At 41.3% G+C, this 12,844-nt stretch overlaps 1 protein-coding gene across 4 annotated transcripts in view; it reads left to right on the top strand.

Annotated features, from left to right (window-relative positions):
* Positions 1–12,844, top strand: part of TM6SF1 (transmembrane 6 superfamily member 1) — a 1,348,214-nt gene that overhangs the window by 179,576 nt on the left and 1,155,794 nt on the right. For all 4 annotated transcript variants that reach the window (XM_044077795.1, XM_044077793.1, XM_044077792.1 and 1 more), the window contains exon 2: positions 1,554–1,657. In XM_044077795.1, the coding sequence (XP_043933730.1) occupies positions 1,618–1,657 (40 nt within the window). In that variant the 5' untranslated portion in view covers positions 1,554–1,617. The remainder of the gene's footprint in view (positions 1–1,553; positions 1,658–12,844) is intronic.

The raw sequence follows: 12,844 nt of genomic DNA, 5'->3' as shown, positions 1-12,844 counted from the left end.
AAAAGTAAACTGGTGATGTGGGGAGACCATGATGGGGATGTGTGTTGAGGGATGGGCAGGCACCGGAGTGGCCATGGAACTTTTCACCTAGGGTGCCATTTCAGCTGCTTGTAGAAAAATGCAAATTTTTCATTACATTGATAATGTCAGAAACCATATTTACTTGCATTGTATTTTGTGAAACGTCATATTATGGTGGACAAAAATGCCAGTGATGTTTCATCTATCTTTTGTTAGATGATTATGGCAGTAGTCATGTTCATGTGTTTGTTTTTAAAAGTATGCCTGTTTTACTAAGTTTTGTTAGTATTTCAAGAAACAATCATGGCAGCTGTGGTGGCATGTGAAAGTTCAAGCATTGTTGGACAAAATTACACATGATATCTGTGTACAGTCTATGATTTTCGTAATGTTTGATATTAAGACAACTTTTGAAATTTAAACTTATTTCCATTTTATTAATATTACAAAAGATAAGCATATTGCAACAAACTTGTCAAGATCAAAGACAACATGGATGATGAAATTGCCCTTGCTGCTTTGGTGTAATGCATGCAGATGTTGAGAACAAAAAGATGCTTGATATTTGTAACGGAAATTATAACAATGGTCTTAGGCTAATAATGCACAACAGGAGGAGACTGACCACTGATATTTTGGACACTTTGAAGGGAAATATCTTTCAAATTATAATTTGCTATTCAGGCAATGCTGACATTTGGTTTTGTATGGCTATTATGTTTAGCCTTTGAAAGCTGAGGAGTGTTATTTAAAATATGCAGGAGTCGCAGCATTCTGTAGATACTGTGGAGTGAATAAATTCTCACTTGAGTTTATTTTTATTTCCTTAAAATCCCTAGTATGGTTTGCATGTTTTCATCATAGTTGTCTTTCATACTGCCCACTTATCATAACTTTAGGTGCTTTAATTCTGCGTTGAAATGATGAAATATTCCAGATACTAATGCTTTTTCCAGTCTTCAAAGATTTTTACAGCCCTGGAAGATTCAGACTGTAATGCTCCCTATGACCCTGTAGGGTATTACATCATCTGTGCTATAGTATTTGGTCCAGTATGCATGATTTCAGTTGCCTTTTTGTTGAATGACTTCACCAGGTGCTAAGGATGTGCTAGTACAAAGGTTGTGCGCTTCATCAGAAATTGCTGTAAAGAAGAGATGGATTGCTGACAAGTTCTCTTGTTCTGATTTTTAACACCATATTCTTTGGCTTTCTGCTTGGTTTTTTTCCCTTCTGTACTACATATTTTCTTTTAATGTAAATATTTGTTGTCTCTGTTTCAGCTGTCTGCTGTTCCACTGTTCAAAGACTTGCTTTAGAATGAATGCATAAAATGCAGCATATGTAATTATTTAATGGCCGATAGTTATTCTGTAGCATGCAAATCTGGGTGACTTTGAAGATATGATTATGAAAGGAGATAAAGTATTTGAAGATGCTGATAAATCCTGATCATTTTCCTATTTGAAGATGCTGATAAATAAATACTGATCAGTTTCCTTCTCTTACTGTAATTGTTTGAATTGTTGCAGCTCATGGACAATTCTTGCATTTGGATTACTAACTTTGATCGTTATTGCTGTACTGGCTCGTCTTATGGTCAGAAAGAAACCACCAAAGGATCCTTTATTTTATGGTAAGTATAAAGTTTCAGAATCTATAATAAATGTTAAGATTCACACAGAACCAAATAACAATAGAATATTGTATGTTACTGGTGGCTTAATATTTAAGATCTCTCCTTCACAGCTCCAAGGTCAAAGGTTCATTCCTGATCTCTGGCCACTGTTTGTGTAGAATTTGTGTCTTCTGCCATTGCCCACATGGGTCTTCTCTGGGTATTTTGATTTCCTCACACATTGTTAAAGCATGCTACTTGATTAGCTAGTCTAAAGTGCTTATTCAGATTGTATTTACCCTTGCCAGGTTGTGACTCAAAATGCCCTATAATGACCCTTGGTTCACTTCCCTGATTAACAAATAAATGAACTAAACTAATAAAAAAAAAAAAAAAAAAAAATTAGGTGCACTGCAAATGACTGCTTGTTAAATTCAGCAATGTTCTGTCATTGCTCAACTTGTAAGCCAGTGTATAAAGTTATTGTTTGAATCTCTGATTTTTTTTTTTTTTTAAATTGTGGAACTTCCACTTGTCATAAGCATTTTTATTGTTGGAGGTACAATAAAAGACCATATGAATGTCTTTCAAGCATAATGTGTAGTAGGAACACTTGGTACTTGTTTGTTGCACTTCAGTTTTTGTGATACAGATTAGGAGTAAACAAAAAATGAATGGCTGAATTTCCAGATTGTTTTCAGTACTTCAGGTGGTTGCACTTTTCAAGAGGATTAGAAAGATTATATGGTTCTGTATTAACTTTGATTTTGATTGCTAAATTGGAGAATTTGCAGATACACGTTAGGTAATATGCCAAACAAATGGTGATTTTACTCTGCTTCTTTTGCTGTGTTCTGTTTGCGTACTGGGATACAGACATACTTGTGGAAAATATACCAGTGTTGTACTATTTGAAAGGTACAAAACACAAGTTTGTACTGAGAATGTGTAACGGAATTAGTCTGGCAGTTTAACTCAGAGATTTAAGGCTGTGGGCTGCTAATTAGCTTACTCCTGATGTCCTTTGATTCCCCTTAGTGTCTACTTGTCTAGACTGTGACTGAGCAAGTTGGTTTACCAGACAGTACTCCGTTTCTGGAAAGAGTCATTCATGCCTGTGGGTTCCCAGTTTAGAAGTGGGTAAACAAAAAAAAAAAAAAGGAAACTACACAGTTGAGAGATTACCAGATATACTGCTGAGGATATCGTAAGGAGACAAATGATTAGCAATTCATATACCTTAAAACATTTAAGATTCCTAATTACCACAGAATATTAAGTACAAATTCAGGCAAACTGAACAACATAGATGCATAAAATGTGTCATTCAGCACACGTCAGTAGGGTTGCCACCTTTTAAGCGGGCCAACGTGGGAAATGGGGGTGTGGCCAATATGACACTGGCCACGCCTTCTAACATGGCCTCACCACAGGAGTGGTGAACATACCTCTCAGCCTCTAAGAGCAAGAAATCTGGCCAAGTCATAAATAAAGTGGGACAAAGGACCAAAAATAGCGACAATTTTTAAATATTGCTCTTGCAGACTTAGAAAGTTGGTATAACAGGTTTTGCATTAGCATGAATTTTCTGAAGGGTATGATGTCTGAAACTCAAACATCTGTTATTATTTTCTAACTTAAGTATTTAATTATTTGCTACTAATTTACCAAAAACCACAATTTTATGAAAAATGGACCAAAGATCCGAGGCAAACATCTGGACATTCTGCAAAAATCTGTACATTTGAGAGGTATGGTGGTGAAGGAGATGCAGTTATGGGTACAAGAATGTGAAGTTATTACAGCATACTGAAATCTCTCAAACCATTTTAAATTAGTTAAGCATTAGTACAAAACCCATACATTACTCATTTGTAACAGTAAGTAAACTTTACAGAAAAAAACACCACTTATATTTATTTAAAAAAAAATCTGCATAATATACTAACCATGATTATTCTGATAGGTAAATTAGTGTTATAAGTTTATTTCTATCAAAACAATGCAATAAAGAACGGGCCCAACTGCAGCACTGCCATATTTGCAGTATACTCAAAGCATTACATTTTAAACTTATCAAAGACGGTAGTAAAAATTAAAATACACACATTTCTACTTGTAAAAGCAAATTATGCACTATATTTACCTATGAACATGTCCCCTCAAAAATAAAAAGTTACACACACACACACACACACACACACACACACACACACACACACACACACACATTTTTACTTTTAAAAGTAGATGTTATGTTGTCCCATTTTGCCTCCTCCTTGCTGGTTGGGTTCGGAGCCGATCCAACTCGGCTGTATACTATAGCTTGGGAGCTTTTTACTGGCTCGAGGCTAGCCCCTATCCCAACATGCCTAGGGATAGTTGCCCAGATCTCGTTTGCAGCTTGCAGCATCAAGATTGCTTGTACTGGCTCAGGCTAAATATTTTCTTCTTGTGTTTTTTGACAAAGTTTTTTGAATTTAGATAGCTAATTTCTCTTAGTGTAGTCCTTAGAGTGTGTTCACCTCAGGCTAGTATCTTTGTGACCTTTCCGCTCCTGCCTTTTTGCTGTTGTTGTAGCAGTCATAGCTTTCCCTCAGGCCTAACCCTTTCCTTAAACCTGTTTGACTTAGAGGATTCCCTGTTCTCTTTCTCTTAGCCCCATCTTCGTTTAAGGGCTTTTTCCTTTCATTTTCCCTTTCTTTTTTCCTTATAGGAGCAGCCGTTTAAGTTAGAGGCTCTTCTGGGTTGGGGGAGTCGCTGTTTAACCTAGAGGCTCTTCCACTTCCCTCCTTTCTCTTTCCTCTTGATATTAAAAAAATGTTTACAGTTATTTAGTTTGCTCTTGTTAGCTGCTATTAGTGCTTTTTTTTTTTCTTTTGGTAATATTGTAATTACCTCCTAGCATATTCAAGGAACCTAAGGAGTCGAAACCTTCGGGTTTTAAGAAGTGTGACTTGTGCTGCCAGAAGATGTCCCTTATGGATGGCACACGAGCTGTGTCTATTGCATAGGGGCTGTACACGTGCAGGACACCTGTTCTATATGTTATGCTTTTAGTTCTGGGGTCCTGCAGGAGAGGAAAAATAAGTTGATTTTACGAGGCTTACTTAAGGGCCCTTTTGATGTTGCTATTCAGGGTTCTCAGCCAGCAAAAAAACAGGATAAGTCCCCTAAGCCGTCATCTTCATTGGCTCCGATGTTGGAGCCATCAAGATCTAAGGATAAACCTGTGAGTTTGTCTATCTGAGCGTTGGTTCTGATAAAGCTCTTTCTCCAGCGGCTCCATTAGTGGTTTCCGAGCCAGTCAGGACTCTCAAGAGAACCAGGTCTCCCTCTCTGGAGCCAATGAGGTCTGTTCCACAGTCCCCACTTTTGCAATCTGTGGGAGGCAGTCATCAGTCTTCCTCTCATTCCTCTCGATCATCCAGGCTTTCGGATCATGATGTGGACAGGCTTCTCAAGACGCAAACATTAGCTAAATTATTATTGAGCCCAGCCCACAAGGAATTGGCTCTGACACCTCATCCTGCACCGTTATCGATTCCTCCTCCAACTCCTTTGAGTTCAAAGCCGGAGTGCATGGAAGTCGTGGTGGAACCGCCGGCTCCAATTATCACTGGTCTGTTTGTTCTGACTACTGCTCCAATCTCTTCGTTATCTCGGTCTATCGAAGGATCTGGGGGCCTTTGCTCTCTTGTCGGCTCTGGGATGGGGGGGAGTGGCCTCGCATCCGTGTCTGACCCCGCTCTCCCTCTCGGGGCTTCGGCGCAGGTGAGCTCAGTTCCTACATCGGCCTTGGAGCCAACGCCCTCTGTTAGGAGTAGTTCTCTGGACTCTTTGGAGCCGGGGACTCTTTCAGGCCGGAACTGTGGTGCCTTTGAGGTGATGAGTGTGCTGTCCCCTCAGACCGCTCCACTCTCTGCTCCATTGACTCCTACTATTTCGGTGCCTGAATCTGTCTCCGACCCCCCCCCCCCGGCATAGAGAATCCATGCTCCAGGATGCCCCATTGGGCGACCCCACCTCTTCCAAAACCTCTCCTGAGCACCCCTCGGAGGAGGTCCCTCGGAAGAGAAAATGCAAGAGGAAGCATTTGGACTCCCCTGAGTCCCTCACTTCAGACACTGACTTGGTGGATTCAGAAGCGTCCCCACAGTCCCCCTCTGATGATGTCTCTCTCAGACATCCTGGAAATCCTTAGAGGGGTGGCTGGAAATCCCTTGCCCCTTCTGAGGATGAGTCTGTGTACCTGGATGCATTTTGTTCCCAACCCCCCACCTCTTGGATGTCCCAGCCTTTTGACCCTCTACTGGCTTTAGTGAGTTGGAAGGCCTGGAACTCCCCAGAGACTATGAAGCCATTTCCAAGGAGGGCCAATAAATTCATAGCTGCTCCAGAGGATAGGTCCTTTCTATCAAAGGGTGTGCCTGTTGATGCTATGGTACTGGTGGCAGCCACCAAGAAAGAGTTAGCGGAGACTACTACTGTCCATCTGCCGAAATAAAGAATCTCGTATGATGGACAGGTATGGGAAGCATATGTTTGCTTCAGCAGCCTTTAGTCTCAGTTTACTGAATTATTTGTCTCGCTTTACATGCCTTCAAAGGGTTCTCCTGAAAGAACTAAGAGTTACCCTACAGGATCCTACAGCTGAAGGAGCTGCTAGCAAAGAGGCTTCACAGCTTGCGACCTTGACATCTATAGTTAACTCCTCCATGCGGCTGATCTCCTACGCAGCAGATGGAGCGAGTAGGGCAACAGGCACAGGAGTTGCTTTGCGTAGACACTCCTAGATGTGCCTTTGTCAATTTGCAGAGCCCTTCAAGTCCTCCTTTACTAACACCCCCTTTGATGGCTCATCTCTGTCGGGCCTCAGGTAAGAGACTTTTACCAGGTGTGAACGGGATGGCAAAACTCTTTCTGCAGTGGGAGTATGTTTTTCCACTCCCTCTAGACCTTATCCCAAGGGTCAGAAGAGTGGGAAGATGTGGTTCAGAAAATCCGAGGGAATTTCGCCTGACAAAGGTGGAGGCATTTCCTCTAGGGGCAGAGGGGGAAATAACAATGGGAGACACCGACCCTGCGGCGAGGGGGGGGGGTCTGCAGAATCAGGCCAACAGAGTTAACTTCTCTGGCAGGCCTTTCCAGTGCTCATGAAAGGAGGTCCGCCTGTCCGGCTCTGAAGACAGTCGGGGGCAGATTAGCCCAGTACCCCACAGCCTGGCAAACAATCACGGAAGATACTTTGGTACTGTCGATAATATCCAGGGGTTACAAAATTCCCTTCTCCCAACCACCCCCTCCAACAAATCAACACGCAGTCCCAGATGTTCCACCCAGTCTTCGAGATCAAGCAAACCTAGACGTTTAAAGGTTGCTAGAAAAAAAGAGCCATCCAGGAAGTCCTCGCAGACCAAATTGAATCTGGCACTTACACAAGGTTCTTTTTAGTTCTGAAAAAGACAGGGGACTGGAGACCCATTTTGGATCTCAACAAACTCAACATATCAGTCAAGAAAACAAAGTTCCGGATGGCAACACTGCAGTCCATTCTCCCCTTTTTGGGTCGGGACAACTGGATGTGCTCTATCAATCTCTAGGATGCGTACTACAATATAAAAATGGACAGGCGGTCCAGGAGGTGCTTATGCTTCCGGCTCTTTGCCAGTCATTACCAGTTCAGAGCTCTGCCGTTTGGTCTCTCCACAGCCCTCAGGGTGTTCTCCAAATGTATGGCAGTAGTCATGGCTCATCTGAGGCGTCTAGGATTCTGGGTGTTTCCATATCTAGACGACTGGCTCTTCACTGCTACCACCAAGCATCAACTCATCAAGGCACGGGACTCCACTATTCACACCTGTACGCAACTAAGCATCACCATAAACTATGAAAAGTCTGCCTTGTTACCTTGTCAGTATATGTCATTTATAGGTGCATTTAGACACAAGGGCCATGATAGCAAAACTGCCTCATGAAAGAGTGTTAACCATTCGTCGTTAAGTTTCAGTCCTCTTGGCAAACAAGAGAATCCAGGCAAAATTTGTCCTCAAGGTCTTGGGTTCGATTACTGCAGCTATTACTCTGGTCCCTATAACAAGCTTCCACATGAGAATTCTGCAGTGGCTCCTTCTTGCTCACTGGTCATTTCAGGATTTGCCAATGTCACATCAGATATGGATCATGGAGGCTTGTAAGAAGGACTTAGCTTGGTGGCTTCACTCACCTCTGATATCAATGGGCAGACCATTTCTAGCCCCCCCCCAACCCATAGCCACAGTGACTAAGGACGCTTCCCAGATAGGGTTGGGGGGGGTCATTATCTGGGACAGACTGTTCAAGGGACTTGGCAAGAACACTAGTACCACTTGCACATCAATGTCCTAGAGATGAGAGCGGTGCTTCTGGTGTTGCAAGCATTTCAAAACTCTCTACCTACAGGGACTGTAGCAATTCAGACAGACAATATGTCGGTAGTATGGTACATCAACAGACAGGGTGGAACCAGGTCTTACCCATTGTGTTGAGAGGCTCTATGAGTATGGCAATGGGTGATGTCTTCCCAATGCTTTCTGGTTACAATGCACATTCTGGGGAAATCCAGAGTGATAGCGGACAAGCTCAGCAGGGCTATTCTGATGCCTCACGAGTGGTCCCTGAAGAAGGAAGTTGCAAAGTTGATTTTTCACAAATGAGGCCAGCCATGCTGCGATCTTTTTGCCACTCACCTGAACAACAAATGCAGCAGCTACTTTGCCCTAGTCCCATCACCGGGACAGTCACGCAGGGATGCACTGGTTCATGATTGCACCCCGGGACTGCATTATACCTTCCCACCATTTCCCCTGATCTCCAAGTTTCTTCAGAAAGCTCAGTCATTGTATTGCAAGTTAATCCTCATTGCTCCTTACTAACCTCGACAGATTTGGTTGCCATTCCTCTGGCCTCATCTGCAAGGAGAGCATTGGATACTGGACCTGTTCCAGATCTCCTGATGCATCAGTCGGGTGATCTCCACCCTTCCATCCATACTCTCAAGCTGACGGCTTGGTTTCTCCACTTCTGGTCTTAGCCAGGCTCCCAAGTGTTTCCCTGGCAGTTCAACACATTTTGATTTCATCCCATAAACCCACTACAAGAAAACGTTATGCTAGTAAATGGAAAAGGTTCTCTTTTTGGGCAAAAAAGAACAACACTGATCCCTTTACTGCCCCCATTTCTAAGATTCTAGATTTCCTGGCTGAAACATTTGAACAAGGAGCAGTGGCAGCTACTATCAGAGTCCAGCTAGCTGCCATTTCTAATTTCCATGCAGGCGGAATGGGATCTAACATCATGTCGCACAGACTATTGTAAAGCATTCCTAAGAGGTACTTCCTTCTTAAGACCTCCAGTAAGAGAACCTCTTCCCCCTGGGATTTAAATCTAGTTTGAGAGTCTCTCATTCTTCCCCCCTTTGAGCCAGCTGATTCCTGTCCTCTAAAATTTTTAATTTGGAAGACCTTTTTCGTAAGGGCCATTACTTCAGCTAGGAGGGTTTCAGAGTTACAGGTCTTATCTACTCGTCCCCCATACTTGATTTTCCATAAAGATAGAGTTTCTCTCAGAACCAATCCCTCTTTGCCCAAGGTGTGTTCAGAAAATAATTTTAATCAATCAGTAGAGCTTCCTGTATTCCTCCCCATTTATGGCAATAAGGCAGAGTGTAAGCTCCATCAACTAGATGTTCATAGATAGTTACACTTAAGGTTTACACAGGACTAAGGATTTCAGAAAATCTGACCAATTGTTCATTTGTCCAGTCTCTAAAGTGACCTTATCAAAGTGGCTCTCAGACACTGTCATCTGTGTTTACACTTTGCAGAACAGAGAACTTCTGGGAAAAATTAAAGGACACTCAACTAGGGCCTTGGCTACTTCCATTGCCTCTCAAGCCAAACTGCCTTTAGATTCTATATGTGCTGTAGCTAAATGGGCTAATCCCCATATCTTTATTTCTCATTACAAAGTAGATGTGCCTTCCTGGGACAGGGCATCCTTTAGTTCCACGTTCTGAAGAGCTTTTTCCAGTGAGCCACCCAAGATTTTAGGTGCTGGGGACGCTGTCCCAACCAGCAAAGAGGAGGCGAAATGGGACAACATAACATAAAGAAATTATGTACTCAGCATAACGTTCCATGTTTGTTGTCCTTCATCTCGCTTTCCTAATTGTGTCCCAACCTCCTTCCCCCTCCTGGAGGATTGAGAGGAATTTTTTCTTCCTTTTTGTTGGCTACACTAGCTGAGTTCCCCTATTACTTACCAGTTGGTTAGACCTAGTCTTTCCTACTTTTATCTTGCTGATGTTTACACACCCATATGCAGGTCCCTTTTTCATAAGCAAGTTTAGTAATATTTTGACCTATTTAGTCTGGTGGGTTATCACAAACGAGATCTGGGTAACTACCGCTAGACATGTGGGGAGAGGGGATAGCCTCGAGCCAGTAAAAAGCTCTCGAGCTATAGTATATGGCCTTGGCTCTGAACCCAACCAGCAAGAAGGAAGGTTAGTTGAAGGACAACAATCATGGAACGTTGTGGTGAGTACATAACTTCTTTTTCTTGCAAGTCATCCCTAAACAACCACTATAAAAATAAACCTACAGCAGTACATCTTAACTTCTTGAAAGCAGCATTAAAAAAAGAAATTGCACACATTTCACCCAGAAAGTGCAAACTGTCCTAAAATGTTTACATGTGTAAACGCAAAGTACCCTAAAGCAGCCACAATAACATTAGAAATATCAAGTATACTACATGTATCCATGAAGATCGCCCCCCACTAGAGAGAAAAAAAATACTTCTGTACATACATTTTAACCTTTAAAAACTACCACTTCTGTACATCCCAAAACAACCACGACTATAGATTAAATTTTACACACATAGGTTCATAGGTTAGTACTAAGCTAACTGCCCTTGCGAGCCATTTTAAGCTTAGCCAATTATCCCTTGTGAGACTCAAACCCTGCACCTTGTGTTTGTAAGGCATACACCTTAACCATTAGGCCACCCTCCCAACCCCTACACACACTTTATACCTTTAAAAACTACTACTTGCAAATCTCAAAATAAGCACTACACAGATTTAAATACTGTACAGTGCACCCATTTACCTCTAAACATTAAATAGTTAAAAATTGAAATAAAACACAATATTTCCATCTTTTAAAAAGCAAGAGTCATAAAATACTATTTGTACTTATGTACTACTACAATAACAGTTCGCAGTCTTCGCTGGGCTGGCTGACTTCCTTGTTTGAGTAGCTGACTGGCTGGCTGGCTGAAGTGTTAGAAAAAGACAAATCTCAGCCTTAGTTTTGTTAGTAGTTATAGAAGTACCAAAAATGACCCTCTCTACAGCTGCAATCTGTGTAGTGCTCTTCCTGCCCCAATCCCCACCCCCTTCTTGAATTGCAGCCAATTGCTGCACAATTTAAAACACCTGGACCTAACAGGGAATAGCTCTGTCTGCAGATCTGGATTGGTGACGTAACTGAATTGCCATGGAAGTAATTGCGACTTTTCCACGGCGATTCGATATAATGGAAAAGTATGACTTTTCACGTCCCACTGCTTTGCACAGCAGACAATGGGATATGGTAGCTAAAGTCATGAGTGTTCTGCTGATAATAGGATGGGATGGGTGGCAACCTTACTCAGAATTTAGGCAACTGTATGAAAGTGAATGCGTTTGTACAGTTTAACTCCTGCATGTGGAATATATCTATTATATGTCTTGTATATCTGTTACATGTTGTGTACAGTTTACTTGTGGTGGATACATCATTTTAAAATGCAAATGCATTTTAATTAAATGCTTTTATATAGCTGTGGTTAGCTTAATCAGTCTAGGGACTAATTATTTTATATGGATATAGTTTGTATATATTCTTTTGTTTTATTTTGAATTTGTTAACTGGGAAGAGCACTTGATCCCATTGGACCTATTTCAGTCTCAGCTTGGGGAAAACACAATGGAGTCATGCCTGTATATACAGAGTGAATGACAAAAATGCAATATGTACATATATACAAAGTGAATATCCTAGCTGGCTTGAGGATATAAAGTCAATAGATAAATGACATTATATAAAGTGACTGGAAGAAACAGTATATACATGCATTATATACAGAGTGGAAATCAGAGCTTGCATGCTGAAAGACTCGCAATTCAAAAATAGTCCATACAAGGTATGTAGAAAGGAATGAAGAGCTTAAGTTATATGACCAGAGAGCGTGATAGCAGTTGCATTTTCTTAGTCTTGAAATGTGCTTGTATTTTTGATCAGAAAATGGGACAAGAAGAATGATTTTTAGGAAGAGAAGGGAGAGAGTCCCACAGTTTGGGAACAAAGACTGAAGGCATGGTCTGTGCAATGAAGCCTAGTTTGGGGGGTTTGGAAGAGGACATAAGGGGTTAAGACTAAAATTTAGAGTACTTCGAAACGTTTCTACCAGTTGCTCTCAAATGCTGAACTACCTACACAAGTCTGAAAATGTTGTGCATTTGTAACCTAATTAATCAGTATTAATTTGTATGCAGTCAGGCTTAATGCAGAAAGATAATAGTGAATAAATATGCTTATTTGGCTGCAAATTAGCATTATTTTGAAATGATCACAACTGGGCTTAGTATATTAGATGTGTGGGTATATGTGTTTGGGGATTGGGTCTGTTTTTCTGTATAGTTCAGCATATGCTCCTCTCCTTTAGGAAGGCCCAGGTACTCTTGATATGTAGAGAAGACTTGGAGGGTTTTCTATGCTTGAGTGAGGTTCATTGTTAAGAAGCTGAGAAATGACTTCCTTATAGTTTAGTAGTGTGCTATTGAATTTATTATGGATACTTCATCTTTGTGAGTAAACGCATTGTAAAATCTTTTATTGCATTTAATTAAGGATGTTTGATGTATAATAACTCTAGAAATTCTTGAAACTGGATTGCACTTTTTTTGTTCACTTTACTCCTGTAGGTTTCTGAGATTTAGAAGCTGCTGATTTCTCTCAAAGTCTGTCACTGTAGAATGAACAGCTTTTGTCACTTCTTTGCAGAGTTGTTTTAGATGAGGGTTGTCAAGTACCTAATGTGTACAATGATGTTTGACAAGCATGGATGTTTGAGTCTTAATATAATGTGGAGCAACTGGAAAAATGTGGCTGTGCT

This window comes from Protopterus annectens, chromosome 7.part0 (genome assembly GCF_019279795.1).
Source record: "Protopterus annectens isolate FY-2018-M chromosome 7.part0, PAN1.0, whole genome shotgun sequence".
Taxonomy (NCBI): Eukaryota; Metazoa; Chordata; order Ceratodontiformes; family Protopteridae; genus Protopterus; species Protopterus annectens.
This window is presented reverse-complemented; position numbering and strand designations above follow the sequence as displayed.